Raw genomic sequence first — 22,800 nt, 5'->3', positions numbered from 1 at the left:
GGGGTTTGAGTATATTTTTTTTCCCCAGAGAAGCTGTAGAAACTATTTCAACAAGTTTAAACATTGCATTTGTTCATGGGATACATTACAGCATTAAGACGAGTGTGGGCTTGATCTGATTCCTCATCGTAGATGAGTATTCCAGCATCTAAAGTCCTGTTAACTGGGTTACAGTAGCACAAGTGGGTACTTTTTCATGGTGCTGATAAGACCAGTGGTAAAGGATTTAATGCTCTTGTTGTCCCCTTTGCTTGATTTTGGTCCTGGTCACAGTCCAACATGCAAAATCAGAACCAGTGTGGGCAGTTGTACCACCAGCAGAGGCTTAGAAGACAGTTCAGATTTTAAAAAGAGCAAAATTAATTGAGATTAGGACTCTTTGGCTCTAGTGGGCCTTGCAATTGCCAGGTATAATAGACTGGTATTAATTCTACTTTGTAAAAACAGCCACAGCCCTTCATAAGGACTAGACCTTGATCTGAGAATTTCACCTGGGTTGTCTCAGCTCTCAACCCAGTCTTTGGTGTTCTGCATCTCATTGCAAATAAGAGAGGCAATCTGTTTAAAGTTCCCATCTTATCCCCTATTTTGTTCCTACTTGTATTTGGTTCCCAATGTTTTCTAAAAGGCTTCTGTTCAGAGTCATTATGGTAAGAGTTTACTTATATGCCACCAGTGGGAGAGAATATGCTGAATTAAATCCCATAGAATTAAACTGGATTCCTAAATGGCCTAAGTAACATTCAGGTTTGTGAGCCCAGACACTAGCTATTGGGTGTTCATGTTCTCTCTATTAAGGACTTTTAGTACTTGGCTAAATAATCTGTGGATTTAGGAATAAGTGTTAGCATTCATAAGTTTGGTGTGTAGAACTGCAGTTGGGTATAAAGCATTATTAAAATTTGCACCACACATTCTGGGTACACACTGGAATGCAAATCAAATCAGACCTGCCTGCCTAGCAATCAAATTTTTGTATACTAATCATGGAGACTCAACTACCTGCCCACGTCTCACCAGATACCTTGACAGGTATTAACAAACCAGCACATCTCAGGTCTTGGGAGACTGGATGAATGAGAAAGGTGTCCTAAGCACCCAGTGTGTAAGGCTGTAACTAAGTGTCTGCAAACAGTCTGTGCTCTGACTTTAATGCTCAACCTAATGCAAAATGTTTTCTCATCCCCATTTGGTAAGATGTAAAACAGGCCCAGAAAAGTCAAGTGTAGTGAACTTAGGATTTTACGTTGTCTCCACATCTGCTCCGTGTAGATTCAATAATAGGCCAGAAGCCAGGCTGAGTTGCTTTTGACAATTTCTAGTGCTTCATTCCCCGGTTCCTCAGTGGTCATTCTGGACTTATATCTCACACAACCAGCTCCCTATGGGACAGCTAGAAACCTATGTGACTCACCTCACTGACTCCTACACCCCATGTGAACTGTGCACATCTGCCAGTAAGCTGTCAGTCAAAATTCGACCCCACATAACTCAAGCCTGTTTGCTCTAAATCCACCAGTTAGAATTCCCTGTGAGAAGCTGCTTGGGTAACACTGGAACCCCGTGAAGGCTTCAACCCACAGGCTCCTCACCGGCTCTTGTGATCTGCACTGGTTGGCTGGGCATGCATGTCCTGGACGGCTCCCCACTGCCTTCGGCTCTGCGAGGCATGCTACCCCTGTTTCCAGGATCTGTTGGTAATGCTGCTTCTGGTATCCAGTGCTTTATTGAACAGTTCATTGCCTCTGTCATCTACTGACTGAGCCTAACTGCCCTCCGGATCAGCACTCTCCTTCCTAGAGGAACACCATCTCAGTAGTAAGCAGGACACTGTCATGTGAGAGCCCGAGAACACAGGTCAGACAGGTATGCATGAGGTCATCCAGCAAGGGCACAGGAACCTATCTGTAGTCCCTACTACTACAGGCTGAGACAAGATGATCACTTGAGCCCAGGAGTTCAAGGCCAGCCTGGGCAACATAGGAAAACCCCGTTCCCACCCCACCCCCCAAAAAAAGTGTCCTGTGAAAGGCACACTGAAAACATCTGTGACCAAGACCTCTGGAGCTGGGTAGAGTTTATTGCCACTTCCATGAAAGAGACCCAAGACCAAATTAGAAAACAACCCAACATGTCATTTGCCCTAAGTCATAACAGTCCTGAGGAGGAGCAAGTACACACTAGGGACTTCACTCTCCACCATCACAGTAAGCCCCAGCCCCAGGGTCAGGAAACCACTGCCTAGAAAACTGCAGGATGGTTACTCTACTCCATCATTCTGTTTAGAAATAAACTAGTCACAGAGAATCAAGAGTCTAAAGCCAGCCTCTGCAACCCAGAGACATCAAAGTCAGTTTATTAGCTTGATATAGTTCGATCCATGGGAACATTTTAATTATAACACTTCTCATTACAACATAAATGTGACAAATTCAGTTCTCTTAAGACAAAGTCCAAGTGTATCTTACTCTGCCCCAGCTCACAGTTAAGTTTCTTCACACCTTAGTCATTTTAAAGGATGTGTTCAGTTAAAGACCAGAGAGGCCACACTTGTGCTCCCAGCTGGTTCCCTGGAGAGCCCAAGTGTTTTCTAATAGCTAGGGTATTGATCATTCAGATTCTCCAGGTACAGAACTATTTTTTATTTATTTTTTTTATTTCATTTTTATTTTTTATTTAAACATGTTAAAATTATTTTCATATATTAACATTTTCCACTGAATGCATTTTAGATTATATAAAATAAATGTTGGAATCCTGAAATTATTTAAAGTAAAAAAAATCAAATGGTAAGTATTGGAAGGCAACCGTTTGGATGAATCTTGTTTTGAGAGTGTACCTGTTTACTACTAAATGTACTTGTTCAGCCACTCGATTAAATTCCTTCTCGCCTCATCAATGTAAGGCTTGTCAGCAGGTAGACAATCTTCTCTCTTGCGATGCACAAAACCATGGGTTTGCCCAGAAAATGTTTTAATTTGATATTCAACCTTGCAGTGTTCTTTCAACTTCTGCGTCAGCAAAGAGACCTAGTATGCAAAACATTTTTGTGATGCCGTGATTTTAACTTGTTAGCAATATTTTTCATTCTCTAAATCTTCAGTGAGTGTTCATAAAAGAGATTTAACATCAATTCTTTAAATTGTAAACGAGTTCCACAATTATTCCAAATTTTAACTATAATTTATAATTAACACAATTCTTGCTGCTGGCAAAGATTTTGGAGCAATATAAATATGATACAACAGCAATTACAGGCTTATATGGAATCATGTCCAAATAAACACATCATGAATTGAAAATGTGGGAGGCTAGGGGTAGAGTACAATGGTGAAGTATTTGCTTGGCTGTGCAATCCTCCTGCCTTAGCCCTCCTTAGCCACTGGGATTTCAGGTGAGCATCACCACACCTGGCATAATTCTACTCTTTTTTTTTTTTTTTTTTTTTTTTTTGGTGTTAGGGATTGAACCCAGGGCCTTGTGCATGTGAGGCAAGCACTCTACCAACTGAGCTATATCCCCAGACCCACTACTCTTAATCTCTGGTAAAACTCATCTTTTAAAAATGTCTATGTTGGAAAACATCTGGAACAGCAATTAATGAATGCTTTGAGACTTCTCCCTCAAAATGTCAAGACCTGCTCTTAAACACACAAGTGAGAAGAGGAAAGGTGCCAACTTACTTGCTCCAGGGGAATCACAGCATCATTTTCAGCAAAAATGAACAACGTGGGGTTCTTTAAACTGTAAATATCTTCAGAATCCTTGACGATACCTGAAAGATGGATTCAGGGGCATGAGACTATGATTTCCACAGTCACGCCACAGAAAACTGCCTCAATTTGGTTTGATTATTCAAAGTAAAAATGTATTTGGGGGGCTTTGTGTATTTTTTTAGCAGTTCCACAGTAGTGGCCTGGCCTACACAATTAGTGTAACAGGGTGACTCTTCCAGCCAGACCTGGCCCTCCGGCTCACTCACTAGAAGTGAAGCCATCAAGGTGTGGAATCAGGCCTTGCAGGCTGCTCCGTGAAGACGCAGAGGGTCTAACGAGTATCCCTCCTGGGATGTGCCTTCACTTGCACAGAAGTGAGAGCTGCCAAACCACTGTTCTGGAACTTTCCCTCTGCCCACCCAAGTCCCACAGGTTCTGACTTCAATGCACTGGGTGGTTTGGAATGGGCCTTTACGCTCAGACAAGCCCACAGCCTGCGACTGCCTGGTCCTAGCAAGTCATTCTCTGAAAAATTAGTTTTCCTCCTTGACTCAGAAGGTTAGAAACTGATCAGTCAGAAGCATGCTCCGCCAAGCCCAGGGGTTCTAGACAACCCTCCGGAACACCCGCTTCTATGGAGAAAGAAGTCAACCTAAGTAATCATTTTAAAAGAGAAAAAAATTAATCTTTTTCAACTTCCTGACAGCAGCACAGCAAAGCTATGTGGCTGGACAGCAACTGAATGTCCCCTGGACTCGCCCCCACCAGGCTCAGCAGCTCACGTACCTCACAGCAGCAGCCAGGAGGTGGCGCCAGTGAGGCGTCCACACAAGCACCTTCTGCTAATTCACACAAAGGCACCTTTGGGCCTAACAAGAGGTGGCCCGGTGCTCTAGCCCAACTGTTCATTTACTGAGTCTGCTTTCTTTCATAGAAGTTAATATTTAAAGAGTTTTTTTAAATGCCAAATGTAGGTGAAAATACTACAGTGAGGAACCATTAAGCCAAATAAGAATCATTGGTACAGGTATTACTTCATGACACTCTGATGTAAAGAACTTGGTGACACACTAGTATAATTTGATGACTTTACTAGTCAAATTTCCTTGTGTCTTTATATTTTTTTTTCCAAAATATTTTAGTCTCAATGCTTTTTTGGGTAGGAGTGGGGGACAGGTACTAGGAATTGAACTCAGAGGTGCTTGACCACTGAGTTACATATCCAATACTTTTTTTATTTTCGTTTTGAAACACAGTCTCACTGAGTTGTTGAGGGTCCCAGGAAGTAGCTCAAGCTAGCCTTGAATTTTCTTTTTTTCTCTCTCTCTCCTTTCTTTTTCTTTTTCTTTTTTTCTTCTTTTAGTACTAGGAATTGAACTCAGGTACACTGAGCCACATCCCCAGCCATTTTTATTTTTTGATTTTTGAGACAGGGTCTCAAAAAGTTGCTCAGGGCCTTGCGGAGTTGCTGAGGCTGGCTTTGAACTTGTGATCTTCCTACCTCAGCTTTCTCAGCCGCTGGGATTACAGGTGTGTACCACCACATCCCACTTGGCCTTAACTTTCTATCAGTCTCCCAAGTCACTGGGATCCCAAGCATGCACCACACACCCGGTCCGTTCCGAGTGCTTCTGTAGCACATACTTGGCATGTAGTGTCTAAATACAGACACAGTGCTTTCATTTCCTTGCTATGATAACTCTGGTTTGTTTTGACTAAAATGTAGAAGCTGCTGGGTCAAATGGCGGTTCCATTCCCAATTTTCTTAGGAATCTCCACACTGCTTTCCATAGTGGTTGCACCAATTTGCAGTCCCACCAGCAATGTATGAGTGTACCTTTTCTCCACACCCTCACCAACATTTATTGTTGCCTGTATTCTTGATGATTGCCATTCTGACAGGAGTTGAAATCTTAGAGTAGTTTTGATTTGCATTTCTCTAATTGCTAGAGACGTTGAACACTTTTTCATATATTTGTTGATCAATTGTACTCCTTCTTCTGTGAAGTGTCTGTTCAGTTCCTTAGCTCATTAAAATCAGCATACCATAGTGACACAGCAACATCAATGTTTATAGCAGCTCAATTCACAATAGCTAAACTATGGAACCAAGCTAGGTGTCCCTCAACAGATGAACGGATAAAGAAAATGTGGTATATATACTCAATGAAATATTACTCAGCTTTAAAGAAGAGTAAAATTATGCATTTGCCAGTAAATGGTTGGAGCTAGAGAATATCATGCTAAGCGAAATAAGCCAATCCCACAAAACCAAAGGCTGCATGTTTTCTCTAATATGCAGATGCTAATTCACTATAAGGAAGGGGGCACTAGGGAAGAATACAATTACCTTAGGTTAGGTAGAGGGAAGTGATGGGAGGGGAGAGGAGGGGATGTGGGAATAGGAAAGATAGTAGAATGAAACAGACATTATTACTGTATATGTGACTACATGACCAATATGATTCTGCAACATGTACACTCAGAAAAATGAGAAATTATATCCCATATGTATGATATATCAAAGTACATGAATGCATTCTACTGTCATATATAAATAATTAAAACAAATTTTAAAAAATTATTTAAAATGTAGAAGCTACTATTTGCATTTTAGAGTGGATTTTCTTTTTCTTTCCATCTGTGTATATGTGTGTGTGAGTGCATATTGGTTGAAAGCAATTCATAGCTTGGAAAAATGTTTTCACAGATGTTGCTAATAAATATATTGCTTAAGTCGGGCAAGATTGTATGCACCTGTAGTACCAGTGTATCAGGAAACACTTGGGCCTAAGAGTTCAAGACCAGCCTGGTCAACATAGAGAGACCCTTTTAAAAAAAAAAAATTAGCTATGTATTAAGTCACACACCTGTCATCCCAGCAATGTGGGAGACTGAGACAGGGGATCACAAGTTCAAGGCCAACCTCAGCAACTTAGTGAGACCCTGTCTCAAAATAAAAAATAAAAAGGGATGGGATATAGCTCAGTGTAAAGAGCCACTGGGTTCAACCCCCAGAACCATAAAATAATTAATTATAATTTTAAAATATACATGTACATATACTCATATATATCTACATAGCTTGTTAATGATCATCACAGAAAGAAATGCTAGGTGAGGAAATGGAGACCTCATTTAGAGGTTGGGGTGCAAACTGCTCACTCGCCAGGATACCCTGTGGTTACCATATTACAAACCTACAATCTCCAATATTATTTTCAAATTTTTAAAGCTTTTCTTTTTTTTTTTTTTTTTTTGAAGCAAGGTCTTGCCATGTTACCTAGCTAATCTATATATAGATAGATATAGAAATATAGGTATATAGTGGGTAGACACAACACTTTGTTTTTATATTTTTGCATGCTTGCTGAGGATCGAACCTAGTGCCTCCCACGTGCCAAGCAAGCGCTGCACCCCCGGCCCCTGCCCCAGCCCCTGTCCAGCCCCTGCCCCGGCCCCTGCCCCAGCCCCTGCCCCAGCCCAGCCCCTGCCCAGCCCTGCCCCAGCCCTGCCCCAGCCCCTGCCCAGCCCCTGCCCCAGCCCCTGCCCCAGCCCCAGCCCAGCCCCTGCCCAGCCCTGCCCCAGCCCTGCCCCAGCCCCTGCCCAGCCCCTGCCCTGCCCCTGCCCTGCCCCTGCCCAACCCCTGCCCATCTTCACTCCTGAACTTGAGCGCTCCTCCCACCTCAGGCCGCGGTCAGCACCGGGCACCGCCTGCCCATCTCAAAGCCCATGTCTTCACGGGCCTGGCCTGGCACCATGGGTTCTGGGCTGCACCCGGGGAGAGGCCTGTGGCGACCGGGGCTCACCCAGCGCCCTGAGGGCACAGGAGCGCGCCCACCCTCCCCGGGACGCACGAGGCGGACTCACCGTAGACGGACACCCCCGCCCTGAGTTCTGGGTACGTCATCATCACGTGGTGCACGGCGATGCCACCCCAGCAGAAGCCCACGACGCCGATCTTCCGGGCGTGGCACTGCTGCTTCAGGTACCGCAGGACAGCGTCGAACTCTCTGGAACACAGAGAAGCTGTCAGGTCCGGGCTACCCTGGGAGCCTGGCAGGGCCGAGCGGGGGTGAGCGGGCAGCTTCGGCCACTGTCGTCTGAAGTCGCCCAGGGTCCCCGCTCCCGAGCTCCAGCCTCAGCCCCCTCCAGCGTGCACCTCCCCCAGCGCCCCCAGCCCAGCCAGGCCTGTGCACTGTCCCCCAGACACACGGCGCCCTTCCCGGCCTCGGGAGAGAAGCTGCTGTGTCCCCCCATCTCCACTCAGGGAGGTGCTGGTCTGACTGAGCCGGTCCCACGGGCTCTCTGATCCGACACAGGCCCACCGCTCTGCATCGCCCCTGCCTCCTCTGCCCAAAGAGCCGAGCTCAATTTGGAAAGCCACCAGGGCTATTAGAATAGTGGCCCTGTCTTGCAATGGTTGATTTACCAAGTGCAGCTCGGGGTACAAGGCCAGCCCAGAAAGTTCTATCGGATCTGATGGGAAGAAGTGCTATATATATTTATGATTTTTTTAAAAACAAAAGAACGAAGCAGCTCTGTCACCTCATTCTTTAAAACACAACGTATATTTGAGCCCATTTAAAGGAACGCGTGACAGCCTGCTGTGTGCATTCAGTTATCTTCATGACATGACAAGAGCAGTCCTGAAGTAATTCTGCAAAATAAAAGGTAACAAGAACAGTTTGGGCCCTTCAGGTTTTTTACTTTCTTGAACGCTTTCATTTTAGGAATAAATGCCTTCATTTGGAGGGATGAGAAGAAGGAAGGCATTTCTATAAATATTCTTCTACTTGGGTGAACACTGGATGCTTTTTGCTGCTTCAGAATCCAGCTGTGGATGAAGTACCCCTCCATCCACACACATTAGAGGGCTCTGCCCTCGGTTCCAGGAGTAGAATAGGTGGCCGCTGCCTGGCAAACCACAGCAGAGCAATCTCCTGGCCACAATGATTACTTGGAGGAAGACCTTCTGATCCAGTCATAACCAAAGAGACAAAATGAGACTTGCTGGGTAGTTGGGAGAGAAGCAATGGAAGGTTAGAGCTGCTGCAGCCACTTTGCCACCCAGAGGCAAGAGCTACCTGAGAATGAAGCCGATACCTACCTTTTCTCAGTTCTATAAGACAGTAACTCTCATGACTGCTTAAGCATTCAGGATGGGTTTGTTATGGATATAAACAAACACCTGATGGGACACAAAGCTTCTGCCCACCCCTTCCAATCCTCCCTCTGAGAAGGAAGCCCCTGCACCTGCTGGGGTGGCCGGAGTTCTTGTCGGCTTTACCTCCAGCTCACACACTGCAGCAGATCCAACCTTCTGCCTTTATGCTGTAGGATGGACCCTCTGGGCCAGTCCACTGAGGTCCTCCCGGGAGGAGGGAGGACTCGAGGCCTCTCCAGGTGAAGCCAGGCCCCTCTCCCCTCCAGCTGCCCCCGAGCTGCCGTGCCTGCGGTGACTTACCTATCGATCTTCCTGGCATTTCTTGTTTTCAGCCACTCGGGGAAGGTGGCCCAGTCACCAGTGGGGCTCCACGGCTCTTGCCCCACAAAGAAGTCGGGAACGATGGTTCTGTGAAACGTGGACGTCAGTCAGCCCTGGGTTCACAGTGGCCTGGACACAGCGTTTGTTTACGTTTCTTTAGCCACTTGCTCAGGTGGCAGCTCTGGTCACAGAGAAGGGAAACTGGTGGCCACAAAGGCCAACTTTGATTGCAGCAAAAAAGGCAACTGGTGCCAAGTCCCAGTGTCTCAGATTTCACAACTGCAGGCACTTGGCCTCCACTCGGGGAGCCACCCGCCCTGGGCAGGACAGGGCCACTGGGCACTCCCCTGGGACACTCCAGCACTTGACACGAGGGCCTGTGGCTGGCAGCTGGAGGGCCCCTCCTGTCCCCACCCCCAGGGCTGCACCTCTCTGCAGGGCCAGGAGCCCCCTGGACTCTCCCACTGGCCTGGGACACATGGTCCGAATGGCCAGTCACTATGAGCAAGCAACTTCCCAGGCCTCCACCCAGGCTCCAACAGGACACAGTTTCCTGCCCAGAGAGTAAGGTCCACCGAGGGTTCTAGAAGAGGCCAGACAGGGAGAACAAGCCAGGTTCCAGAGTCCAGGTCATCCCTCCCCATCAAGCCAGGAGGGACAAGCCCTTCCCAAAGTCGGGAGGTGGCCATGGTGGAGGAGCCCAGCCCCTCCTGCAGAGGAGGCGCAGCCCCAAAACCTGGCTCAGGAAAGTCCCACTCGGGTGTGACCCACCCACTATGGTGTGACCCCAAGTCACTGGGCCACTCTTAGCCTCTCTCTCGATGGACCAATGGAAGGCACCCTGCGCCGCAGCCTCCGAGGACAGACTTGAGGGTGGAGGGAGTGGTGTAAATGCGAAGGTGCCTTGCAAGTCACAGACAGACAGCCTTGCTGCTCCGACTCCAGCTAAGGACACCCACAGGACTCCAGGAGCCCCGAGCCCACTCAGCCCTGGTCAGCTGGCTGCTTGCATCAGGGTGCCCGGGGGCATCCGCATGACTGCAAACCTCCATCTATGCCCTGGTTTCCTGATCTGCCAATGGCCAGGGGACAGTCCTCCTCAAAGGGCTGCTGGCAGGACTGGGGGCCCCGCTCCCCGTCACGCCTTTGGCACTTCTGCCTAAGCCAGAGGCATCAGGGCTGGCCGCTTATCGTCGGTCTTGCCCTAAAAATCGAGGTTGCTTCATCCTCCAGGGAGTCTGGGGACATGAACGGTGACATCCTTTCACGCCACAGCAGCTGTGGTTCCTTTAAGTCAGTTTCTCTACTGAGGAGAACAAGGTAGGTTCCCGTCAGCTCTGCAGCCTCTCCTTTAGAGAAAACAAAGCCATCTCATGGTGTCCCCAGCTCAGGGCCACTGGGCTTTCCGCTCTCTGAAGTGGGAGGAGAAGGATGGTTCTACTCATCTGCGTACTTTCCTGAAGCTTCTACCAAGGGTTGCCATGGCGTAAACGCAGAGTGATGAGCCAAGTCTCACTGTGCTCTTTCTGGAACCCAGTCTAATTCAGATACAGCCAGGAGGGGACATGCTTGGATCAGGATGAGCCAGGGGTACCTCCTGTCCACATGAAATCTGACCCAAGGCTGACATGCTTCAGGGGCCAAAAAATGGGTCCATTTCAGAGCTGGGGATGTGTGCATAGGTGTCCTGTCCTGTGTGTGGTGAGAGGACCCTGTCCCAGAGTCTATAGGGCCAAGAACCCCCAGGAGGACCTGAGGCCCAGGGACTGGGGTGTCTTCCATGAGGCAGCCATTCAGGACCCCTTGGCAGCTCCCCTCCCCTCCACCACAGGGAGGGGAGGAAGCAGAGAGAGGAGAAGGCTTTTGCTTTTGTTTCTCTTTCTGAAGAACAAAATGGACCACAGAAATTTACATGAATTAAGCAAAGGAACAGGATTTTGTACTCACGTGTATCCGTTTCCTGCAATCAGGTCAGCCATGTACCTGGTGTTGGGCAGCTGCCACCCGAATATGTCTTGAATGACAATCACGGCTTTGCCTGCATCGACTGGGGATCTGGTGACATAAGCCTTGATGTGTTCGACTTGGACTTCCTGCCCCATGCCTCCATACTCTAGTCTGTGACCAATGTCACAGGGGCAGGGATGAGCTTCGTTAGCCATCGGAGACCTCAAAGTCAGCTACAGAGAAAACATACAGTGTAGGCTGGATGGTTCAAATCTAAAGATCACAAATAGTAAATGATAATCAAGAGTATTGGAAACAACCAGGCATGGTGGCACACCCCGTAATCCCAGAGGATGGGGAGGCTGAGGCAGGAGGATTGCAAATTCAATACCAGCCTCAACAGCTTAGTAAGGCTCTAACGCAATTTAGCGAGACTCTGTCTCTAAATAAAATAATTAAAAGGGCTAGGGATGTGACTCAGTGGTAAAGGGCCCCTGGGTTCAATACTTGGTACCAAAAAAAAAAATTACTGGAAAACATCATTTTAAATCCATCTGCGGTATTTACTATAAAAGAAATTGATGCTGCTGGGTGTGCCGCTACACACCCCGAATTCCCAGTAGCTCAGGAGGCTGAGACAGGAGGATCACGGGTTCAAAGCCAGCCTCAACAACAGCGAGGCGCTCAGCAATTCAGTGAGACTCTGTCTCTAAATAAAATACAAAAAAAAAAAAAAAACAAGGGCTGGGGATGTGGCTCAGTGGTTGAAAAAAAAGAAAGAAATTGATGGTAGTTCTGGCTCTGGCAACATAGAGGATGAGGGCCCAGGAGGAGCCATCCCCATTGCAGACAGTAGAAATGCCAGATTGAATATAAACACTAATAACAATAAAAATGGCAGAGCTCACAGGAAAAGGGTCCCCAGGGGCCAGGGCTGGAGAGGAAACTGAAAGTCACACGGCAGATGGTAAAGCAGCACAGTGATCGCAGGCACAGAGCCAGACAATCAGGGGCTTAGGACTGGTGTCCGGTGAGGCCTAGGACCACTCCAGATGGGAATTGGTAACCAGGACACACCTCTGCAAGGTCAAGCCCTGGAAGTTCACAGGCGGGGGGGGGGGGGTCTCAAAACAAAACAAGAGAAGCTCTATCAACCAGGATCAGAAAGCTCTATCAACCAGGATGAGAAGCTCATCTCACCTTCAGCTCTGAGTGGAAGGGGACAAGCACCCCCACACTAGACGGGACTTGCAAAGCAGGTGTACTTAGCAGCCTGAGAGACGAAGGTGACAGTGGCCCTGGGCCAGGAAGCCGCTGGAGAACCTGGCAGAAGCACACCAGACCCACTTCACCACAAGACGGCCACGGTCCAGGCCGAAGAGCATTGCCCCGTCTAAGAGGGGAGCTCCTAAATCCTACCCACAGAAGCCATCCAAAGAAACGAAGACCAGATAGAACAGCCCAGTGAGAGGGGGTTTGAAAGGAGAGCAGACCCACAAAGCTTAAAGAACAAAACAGAAAACTTGCTCACCGCCGCAGTATGGAATTATGTAGCTGAAAGAATCCAAATAAATGTAAACATGTCAACTCACTCATTAAGACAGATTCTCATGCTGGATTTTTTTTTAAATTTAGTGTTGCATCAGAAAGAGGGAGCTAGGAACACTTAACCCAAAGATATAGGTAGGCCCGTCACTAACAATTAGCCAGCAAAGCCTCTCCAAGCAGATGTGAACACTTAGCAAACTACCTGCATACTAACCACCAAGCCATACCCCCAGACCTTTTTTGTATTTTATTTAGAGACAGGGTCTCACTGAGTTGCTTAGGACCTCACTAAGTTGCTGAGGCTGGCTTTGAACTCATAATCCTCCTATCTCAGCCTCCCGAGCCACTGGGATTATAGGGGTGTACCATGGGGCCTGGCCAAAATGCAAGTTTCAACAATGATTTTACATAAAAAAAATGTTCTACATGTATAAGGAAATCATAATAGGAAGTCAAAAGGCCTAGAACTGAATTACAAAGAAAATACTACATAGCAAAAAATGACAAAAATTAATACTTAGAGAAATCTTTACAATGTAGATTGCATATATTAGACAAGAGGAAAAAATGAAAATAAACTAAGCATCAAGTGGTGCATGCCTGTAATTCCAGTGGCTAGGGAGCCTGAGGCAGGAGGATCATGAGTCTAAAGCCAGTCTTAGCAACTTAGCAAGGCCCTAAACAACACAGCAAGACCCTGTCTCAAAAAAAAAAAAAAAAAAAGTGCCCCTAGGTTCAATCCCCAATCCCCTCCCCACCAAAAAAAATGAGTTAAGGAAAATAACTGAATAAACCCTGTCTTAGTGTATTTATCTTGTAATAAAATACAACTACGTGACTCATAAACTGAGGTGTGGTTCTCCTAGTTCTGGAGGCTGAGAAGCCAAGAACAAGATGAAGGAAGGCTCAGAGTCTGGTGGGGGGCACTTTTTGTCTCACAGTGGGTGCCTTCTCCTGTGTCCTCACACCACGGAGGGAGGAGACACCTCCCTGGGACCTCTTTTATGAGGGCGCTAATCCCTGTCATGAGCTCTCCACCCTCACGACCTCTGCACCTCCCAGAGGCCTCACCTCCCAATATCATCATCACCTGGGGACGAGGGGTCCACACATGAACTGGGGGGACACCAGCATTCAGGCCACAGCAAGCCCGACACAGAGAAAACAAGGACAAGAAGACATGCATTGGGGAAAATCCCAAAAGATTAAAATTGGCTTCCTTGAAGAGTCATGAATTAGGCACAGCTCCAGCCCAACGGGTTAACCAAAAGGAAACAATGAAAAACACGTGTCAACCAGAAACCAGGTCCCCAAGGAAAGGCATCTGAAGATGCTCCGTTTAGCTGGGACACCCCAGCTCAGGGGTAGAGCACAGGCCAAGCAAGGCATGGCCCTGGGTTCCTTTTATTTACTTAAGTCAATGGATACATAAGATTTTTCTCCTGTGGGGGCTGGGGCTGTAGCTCAGTGGTAGAGAGCTGGCCTAGCCTGTGTGAGGCCCTGGGTTTGATTCTAAGCACCACACACAAATAAATAAAGTTCTATCAACTACTAAAAAAATAAAATAAAATAAAAAGGATTTGTCTCAGGAAAAAAAAATTACTGTGAACAACTTTAGGCTAATAAATTTGAAAACACAAAATTGACTAATTGGTAGCATAGCAAATATGGGAATATTCCTCACCTGTTTTATATGCCTAGCACCAAAACTCAAAATGTAAAAAGAAAAAAAGGCAGTGAGACAGTTCTAGATTAAGAGATACAAAAGAAAAACAAATTCACCTAAGTCGTGGTTCAGAATTGAGAACCGCTAGAAGAGACACAAAGACAAGCAGGAAAGTGAATATGGATGACAGCGCTCATCACTTTATACTATGCAGTAGTACCCATTTTATTCTTATTTGTTTGTTTGTTTTGTACTAGGTATTGAACCCCGCGGCTTAACCACTGAGCCACATCCCAGCCCTTGTTTGTATTTTACTTAGAGACAGGGTTTCACTGAGTTGCTCAGGGCCTTGCTAAATTGCTGAGGCTGGCCTTGAGCTCTCAATCCTCCTGCCTTGGCCTCCTGAGCCAGGTGCCCATCTTGGTGTCAGTTTTATAAGGTGTGATTAAGGTGCGGTGACCGTGGTTATATACAGGAATGTTCCCTCCTTAAGAAAATGTTTGCTCTTAGAACTAAGAAGCAGAGTCACGCTCAGGGTGAGAGTGGGACTGGACCTGGAGAAGGGAGAGGCAGGGATCCAAGGCCCAGAGAGAGGACGGCCAGGCCACGTTCCCCAGCCAGCGCCACCGTGGGGCCAGACTCTGCGGGTTCTGAGAGTCCTTCCAGGAAGCCGGAGGGCACTGTGGATCCACAGTGGGAGGGTGGACTGGCCAAGGCCATGGCGCACAGCTGGGAAAACAAATCACAAAGGATCCCAGCCAACCGCAGCCAGCAAACCTGTCGGAGGTCAGAAACCTAAGCAGGAAAGAATTGAACTGTTGGGAGGAGACGTAGGAGAACTCCTCCTTGTTCAACCGTGAAGTAGGCCCAATTTCTTAAAGGAGCCCAAAATAGCATATGCCATAAAGGAAAGGATCATTTCTTTTAAGTAAGATATTGTAGAAAATTGAATACTGATGACTACAGAAGGACCCTGGGAACTATCGCCAGCCGTGGCAGGGAGGAGGCAGGCGTGGGCTGCGCTGCAGGGTCCTTGTCTGCTGTAGATACATCATCGTGATGGACGGACGGGCAGCTGTCTGGGATCTGCCTCACAGTGGGGTGGGGGCGGGGTGGTGACGCCCGAGTGCTGACAGAGAGGGACAGGCCACTGAGGCCAGGAGCACCCCCGCCCCCAACTTGGAATCTTCCATCATAAAAAAAAAAAAGAAAAAAAAACTTGTGAATTTTCATCTTGATAACTAAGACAATGAGGTTAATAAGACAATAACAGTTACAACAAGATAAAGACTTCTTAAACAAATTGGAAAAACACTATAGACTAGGATAAAATATCACTTTTAAAAAATAGGAGACTTAGGGCTGGGGTTGTAGCTCAGTGGTAGGGCACTTGTCTAGTCTGTGTGAGGCACTGAGTCCAATTCTCAGCACTGCACATCAATAGGTCCATCAACAACTAAAAATATTTTTTTTAAAAAAAGGAGACTTAGAATAGAGATAAAATACACAAGGTATCTTTAGCAAGGCATGGTGGCACATGCTTGTAATCCCAGCCATGTGGGAGGCTAAGACAGGAGGATGGAGGCCAGCCTCAGCAACTTAGCAAGGTCCTAAGCAACTTAATGAGACACTGCCTCAAAATAAAAAATAAAAAAGGGCTGGGGATGTGGTTCAGTGGTTAAGCACCCTGGGCTCAGTCCCCAATACCAAAATAAAAGGAAAAAGAAAGAGGTAATCTGGACACAGAATCACACTGGAGAGAAGGCCACTTTAAGACGGCGATAAGAGTGGAGAGAGGTGTCTACCACTCAAGAAATACCAAGGACTGCTGCGTTGAAACTGAGAGAGGCAAGGAAGTGCTCTCCCCCATGGGTGTCAGAGACAGCATGGCCCTGCTGGCATGGACTTCCAGCCTCCAGAACTGAGAGAATGCACTTCTACCCTCTGTTTTGAGGAAATTTGTTACAGCTGCCCAGGAAATAAATCACATGTCAGAATGAATGAACTGTATTTATATTTACCAATATGGTGTCTCAAAAACAAGGCTATGTAAGAAGATAACAGGTATTCTGATGCTAAGTAAATGTTAATGACAAAACAATGTATATATTATTAATAAATATACTGTAATAAAAATGTCATGCACAGGAAAGAAACCAAGTGGTTACCAGGCAGGAATCATACTTGCTACATTGTATCTCCTTAAAAAACTTTGACTTGAAGTCCACAAGACAAGATGGTATCTTTTAAATCTGGGTGAAATGAAAATGAGTGGCTGTTTTATTGTTCCCTGCATTCATTTTCCTGAACATTCTCAGTGTTTCATAATTACAAATGGGATACTTTTTTTTTTTTTGTACCAGGAATTAAAGGGGCACTTAACCACTGAGCCACATTCCCAGTCCATTTTATTTTTTTACTTTGAGATGAGATTTCACAAAGTCCTTCTGGGCCTTGCTGAGTTGCTGAGGCTGTCTTTGAACTTGCGATCCTCCTACCTCAGCCTCTCAAGCTGCTGGGATTCAAGGTGTGCACCTCCGGCTGTGATAACTAGATTTTACAAGAAAATAAATTAATAAGCAGTTATTCAACCAAGGAAAAATTGCCTCTTGTTTTCTTGGTTTTGTTTTTCACAAGCTCCTATGGAACTATTATTAGGAAGAGATGTCACAACAGTTGAGCATCGATAGCAGCCCAGTGCACATGGACTGAGTTCTCACCTGAGCTATCCTGTGAGGACCTGGGACCACGGGAAACACTGGCTGTTCCAAAGCAGCCTCTGATATGAATCGTTTGCTGATCTTCAATTGTTGTCCACATTCCAGAAGAAATTCTTATAGCCAAAGAGTGGCCTTCTAGATGGGTATTTCAAGTTTACTATTTCTCAGAAGGGGCAGCAGCCAGGAGAGGGCTAGGTGTGCCAACTGTGGCAGGCTGGACTCTGGCCCAGACCTTTCACAGCTGCTAGCCCGAGCCCATGTGTTGGGGCCAAGTCCTGTAGCAGAGTTGCTGTGGACTGGCCTGCCTGGAGTCCCAGCAAGTCCCAGGGAACATGCCCTTGACTCTCCGCTAATTGTATGATAAGTACATTTTTCTGTATATGCCTTCCAGGATTTTTGCCTCCCCCCATGATTAATTTCTGAAAAGATAATTTCCAGAAAAAAGTGAAACCATCACTCTCATACAGATAGTCAAGCTGGGTGCGGTAGTGGATATCTGTAATCCCAGTAGCTTGAGAGGCTGAGGCAGAAGGATCATGAGTTCAAAGCCAGCCTCAGCTACTTAATGAGGCCCTCAGCAACTCAGAGAGACTCTGTCTCTAAATAAAATACAAAAAAACAAAAAAGAGAACTGGGGATGTGGCTCAGTGGTTGAGCACTACTGGGTTCAATCCCTAATGCAAAAAAAAAAAAAAAATCAAGATCACGAATTTATATGCAAATAGAGACAAAACAGACTTCCGGAGGAGGAAGTCAATCAATTCTCTACAAGTCAAGACAGATTTTACAAAATCTATCAGTCTATCAGTTACACATGACCTAGAAAGAGTTGTGAAATGATCTGAGTATAATGAGCAGGTCTAGAATCAGACAGCCCAGGAGGGTAAGCATAAATGGTGATACTTTTCCACTGAAGCAGTTTCTCCTAGATGTTACAGGGTCCTTCGTAGGAGTGATATGGCCGGTACAGGGCCAGGACTGTAGCCCTGACATGTGCAGTGGGGCCCTCAGTGTGAAAGTCCTCATGTACGACAAGGAAGACGTCTCTACTGCTTGCAGGTGTGTTTGGGGCCACACCCTAACCACCCTGAGATCAGCTCTGTGGTCTCCACTGGCAAAACGTACAGGAGTCAGGGCACTCTTGGTAGCACCAGGGATGGCTAGGACATGCCCATACAGAGGACACCTTATTGCACATTCTTTGGCAAGCTCCCCATGGCTGGCTGCAGAAAACACATGATTTTACCATAAACATTCATGCAAGATGCCGCATAGATGTGAATGATCACAGGCCCACTCACCCACAGAGCGGTTCCTGTGGCCCCTTCATCTCTGCCTCACACAGTTCCCTCTACAAAAGTACAAGTCAAAATCCACGGGGATCTCTGTTGAGGGTGTGATCTGCAAAAGCCTGGGCTCCAGGTTCCTCCTCTTCCTCCCCCACCTCCTCCTCCCCCTCCTCCTCCTGTACCTCCCTGGGGCATCCCTGATCCACATACATTTGCACTTCTTGACTTCTTTCTTGAACTAGTTAAGACATCTACCTGTTTCCCTCTTTAGTGAATAATGAATAAAATACAATCTTCACCTGTGCTGCCTTTTATAGCTGTATGGAAAAGTCATAGATTTTATCTTTTGCTGAAAATTATCTTTCAACAGTGTAACCAAACACCCAGTGGAAATCAGAAACGGGTAGTAAAGAATGGTCAGCATGTGCTTTTCCTGCCATGGTACCCCAAGGATTTAAATAACTCAGAAGTCAAACTTCCTCACATAATGAACAACAGAAATAGAGAACAAAAGATTTTTTTTGGTGGGATGGTGGTTACTGGGGACTGAACTCAGGGACACTTGACCACTGAGCCATATTCCCAACCCTATTTTGTATTTTATTTAGAGACAAGGTTTCATTGAGTTGCTTAGCACCTTGCTTTTTCTGAGGCTGGCTTTGAACTTGCAATCCTCCTGCGTCAGTCCCCTGAGCCACTGGGATTACAGGCATGTGCCACTGCGCCTGGATAGAAAACGGATATTTTTACCAACAAAAATGAGACTGTAACAAGCAAAGAACTCAAGAAATAAAGTGCTGGGCATTTTAGAAATTGAGAAACAGAAGCCAAGTGTGCTGCAACGGGGAAGCAGGATTCACGGGGACATGGGAAGATAATACAGAAAGGCAGAGTCCAACAGGGAAGGGCTGGTGTCTTACTAGTTGAACATTGTAGGAACTTGCAGGGCAACTGATTTCCAATCTTTCAGGGGCAGGGCAGGGCAGGGCCAATACTTATCCTTAGGTGACTGTATGAAAGTCAACTCCTCCAGGTATTGACTTTTTCAGTAATCGCTCTTGTATTTTGCTTAGGGTATGTAATTTCCATAGCATGGATTAGAAAGCTACAGGGGCTGAGAACACACCGGCCTCGGACCTGCCTTTTCTCTCGCTGTTCCCAGGCCTAGACAGGCTTCCCCAGTTATGCGCAGGGCTCATTTCTGACCACCTTATTTTACATGGGCTCTGAAAACAACAGGTGGCCGTTTCCATCAGCAAGTGGACAGAGAGGGCAGTACGCAATGTTAGCACGGCCTGGGTCTCACCCAGGGTGTGCACTGTACTGTCTTTTCTATCCAGACCTATCCAGTATCCACGATGTCATCCTCGTAATGTGACCGCGCCTCCTCCTTTGTGCGCCCGTTAAGGAAACATGGATAGTGAGTTCATGCAAATATGCTCTTTCTCCAGTTGTATATTCATAAAAACCATACGACCAAAATGTCCAACCTCAGGGAAATAGCTGCAAAAACAGTATTCAGCGGCACAGAGGAGCAACTACTGACGCTGCCTTCGATGGCAATAACCAACACGAGTTGGTAAACAGTGTGATTTCCCTGAGTTTACGTGTAGGACCAGCCACCTGTGGGAAATGTGTCGCCGGTGACGGCGGGTTTAGGGCGCTGCTTCTTTGGAGGGACAACGTGCCACTTTAAGGAGAACCCGCTTATGAAATGCACTTTGGTAAGGTCCCCACCTGCGCCCCGCGAAGCCCTCTGCCACAGTGCAAACCCACCGCGAGTCCAGCGGATTCTGTCCCCGGGGATTCTGTCCCCAGCGACGCGCACCTACCTGGCGGCGCGGCCTGAGAACTGCCCTGCACCCGGGAGACCGCAGCAGGAGCCGGAGCCCAGGGAGCCGAGGCCGGGAGAGCCAGCGCCGGGACGGGGAGGAGCCTCGGCCCCGCGGGAGGCCGACGCGGTGACGGAGGGGGCCGGCCTCCCGGCGGGGCCGAGGCTCGACCCGGATTCGTGGGCTCCAGGGACAGCCCGAGCCAAGGGAGGGGACAGGCGGGAGGCCGGGGCACCCGAGCGGGTGGGGGGAGGCGGGGGAAGAGCGTTCTGCAGGCAGGGGGAGGGGCGCGGGCAGCGACACCGGGCGTGGGGGGCGACGAGGTGTCCCCAGGGCGGGAGGCGGGGAGGCCCGGGAGTTGGGAAGTGTGTCCCCAGAGCAGGTGGGAGGGAGGAGGCCGGGAGGCCCGGAGGAGGGAGACTGACAGCCAGGGACGTTTAGGTAGTGCCCAGCTCCTGAGACCTGTAACTTCTCGGTTGTAACTCAAAATAAGGCTATTTGAAAAAATTAACAGGAGCCTGGCGCAGTGGTGCACTCGTGTAATCCCAGCTGCTCCGGAGGCTGAGGCAAGAGGATTGCAAGTTTAAAGCCAGCCTCAGCGATTTAGGGAGGCCCTAACCAATTTAGCCGAACCCTGTCTTTAAAAATAAATAAATAAATAGATAGATAGATAAAAAAGAGCTGGAAATGTGCCCCTGTGTCCCTGTGTTCAATCCCTGGCACATACTTGGGTGTCAACATAATTCATATACAAACAAAGATATGAAAAATTGTGGTATATATATGTATTAAGAATTGTAATGCAAAAAAAAGAACATGTATAAAGGCATAAATTGGCGTGAACATACTTTATATACAGAGATACGAAAAATTGTGCTCTATATGTGTAATAAGAATTGTAATGCATTCCACTGCTATCGTGTATTTAAAAAAATAATAAAATCAACTAAAGATTTTTTAAAAAGAAAGAAAAAGAAAAGAGAAAGAGAAGAAAAGTAAGTTAACAGTGCAAAAAAAAAATGAGGAGCAACTTCCCGGTGCCACAAGAATTTCACCCCAAATCTTGTGGTCCTAGGTGGTGAAGCCATATTACTTTAGCTATGCTTAATAGGAAGAGCTGTGGATCCAGGCTGAGACCTTTCCCTGGGGACTCTTGTCCTGAGAGGGGTGGCAAGCAGGTTAATAACAGCAGAGACCAGGGGTAAGGTGTGTGATACTTAATCACATTTCCATAGGGTACTTTTCACAGAAAGCTGGAATCATGACCCTTATCATCTCCTGTGTACCTCCTGGAAGGGCGGAATTGCTTCTCTGTTGATTAAGTGCAAGCTGCAAAGTTGCACAATCCTTGGAAGAGAACAGCACAGCAGGTGTTGTTCTAGGCAAGCACAGTTTTCTACTAAAACCAAACTATTTCTATGACTGTTTTTAAACATCTTTTGTTGTTGCTGTTGTTATTGTTGTTTTAGTACTGGGGATTAAATCCAGGGACAGTTTACCACAGAGCCATATCCTCAGCCCTTTTTATTTTTGAGACAGGGTTTCACTGAGTTCCTTAGGGCCTTGCTAAATTGCTGAGGCTGGCCTTGAACTTGCAATCCTTCTGCCTCAGCCCCACAAACCCCTGGGATTACAGGAGAGTATCATAGTGCCCAGTGATCTTTCAGCATCTTTAAAGCTACATTTATGTGGAAAGAATAGATATGACTAGTTACATATCATTTTTCTGTATTTGCTAAATTTAGCTCCCTAAGCATCATTACTAACTTCTTATTTAATAACACTGTTATTAATAGAAGGGAGTTTATATTCACCAGGCTCTGCCTTGCTGCAGTTTGCTAACCTAGTATTAAATTTATGCATGTACTTTTATAAAAGGTCAGGACTGCTTGAGAAGGAGATCCCGGCTGAGTAGGGTGTGACCAGAGGAGAAACTGTCACCTATAACTGGGCCACTGAATCTGGTTGATGAAAGTCTGGTTTTCACAAGTTATATAGCCTGAGGTTTCTCAAAACAGGGGCTGTTTAGTGTTTGCCTTCATGAGTAGATGCCTCCTATTTCCATTCTTTTCGTTACCCCCAAAGACATGTAGCTTCTCTTTAGCCTATTTCCTTAAAAATGAGGCAATTACTGGATTAGGCTTGAGCATGCATCAGAATCCCTGTAGGGTTTGTTAAACCCCAGGGTACTGAACCTAACCACAGAGACTCTCATTCAGGAAGCCCAGGGACCTGGGAAACTGAACCCCTAGGAGATCTGTCCACATGTGTATGTATAGGTGTATGCATACACACACAGACTGTTTACTACAGGGAATCCATTTACATAACTTAGAGGCTGGTTAGACAGTCCCCCTAAGCCTCTGTATCCAGTGTTGAAGGTCAAAGTTCCCAGGTAGGTGAACAATCAGGAAAGATCGTGAGCCAGCTGGAACCTCATGAGCAAGCCTTGGAAATTTCCAGAAACAGATCCATCTGTGTCTATCCCTGTGGCCGCTGATCTTGACAATGAGAGTGTCCTGCAAAATTCCAAAGCTCTCCCTCATGGAACCAAACTCCCACACCTGGCCCAGGAGTCAGAGAAGCGGAAGGAA

The 22,800-nt window shown here is 46.8% G+C and overlaps 1 protein-coding gene across 2 annotated transcripts; it reads right to left on the bottom strand.

The window, feature by feature from the left end:
• Positions 1-2,314: 2,314 nt before the first annotated feature.
• Cmbl (carboxymethylenebutenolidase homolog) lies at positions 2,315-20,364 on the bottom strand. 2 transcript variants are annotated; one of them, XM_058574501.1, is made up of 7 exons: positions 20,207-20,225; positions 19,012-19,099; positions 11,152-11,384; positions 9,184-9,291; positions 7,587-7,729; positions 3,684-3,775; positions 2,315-3,029 (listed from the first exon to the last, which is right to left on the bottom strand). In XM_058574501.1, the coding sequence occupies exons 3-7, from the start codon at positions 11,364-11,366 to the stop codon at positions 2,850-2,852; spliced, it is 738 nt and encodes a 245-aa protein (XP_058430484.1). In that variant the 5' UTR covers positions 11,367-11,384; positions 19,012-19,099; positions 20,207-20,225; the 3' UTR covers positions 2,315-2,849. The 2 variants fall into 2 exon arrangements, with proteins under 2 accessions (XP_058430484.1, XP_046286300.1); XM_046430344.2 differs by lacking the exon at positions 19,012-19,099 and having other exon boundaries at positions 20,207-20,364.
• Positions 20,365-22,800: the final 2,436 nt, after the last annotated feature.

Source organism: Marmota monax, unplaced genomic scaffold (assembly GCF_021218885.2).
Source record: "Marmota monax isolate L192 unplaced genomic scaffold, Marmota_monax_Labrador192_F-V1.1 WCK01_AAM20220418_F8-fsc00082, whole genome shotgun sequence".
In the NCBI taxonomy this organism is placed as follows: domain Eukaryota; kingdom Metazoa; phylum Chordata; class Mammalia; order Rodentia; family Sciuridae; genus Marmota; species Marmota monax.
Note: the sequence above shows the minus strand (reverse complement) of the source record. Positions and strands in the feature narration are given on the sequence as shown.

Excerpts from the sequence above, each read along its gene's own strand:
- Cmbl (XM_046430344.2), bottom strand. The coding sequence starts at position 11,366 with ATGGCTAACGAAGCTCATCCCTGCCCCTGTGACATTGGTCACAGACTA. Across the intron at positions 9,292-11,151 it reads ATTGCAGGAAACGGATACAC|AACCATCGTTCCCGACTTCT; the intron begins GTGAGTACAAAA and ends CACGTTTCACAG. Across the intron at positions 3,776-7,586 it reads GGCGGGGGTGTCCGTCTACG|GTATCGTCAAGGATTCTGAA; the intron begins GTGAGTCCGCCT and ends TCCATCTTTCAG.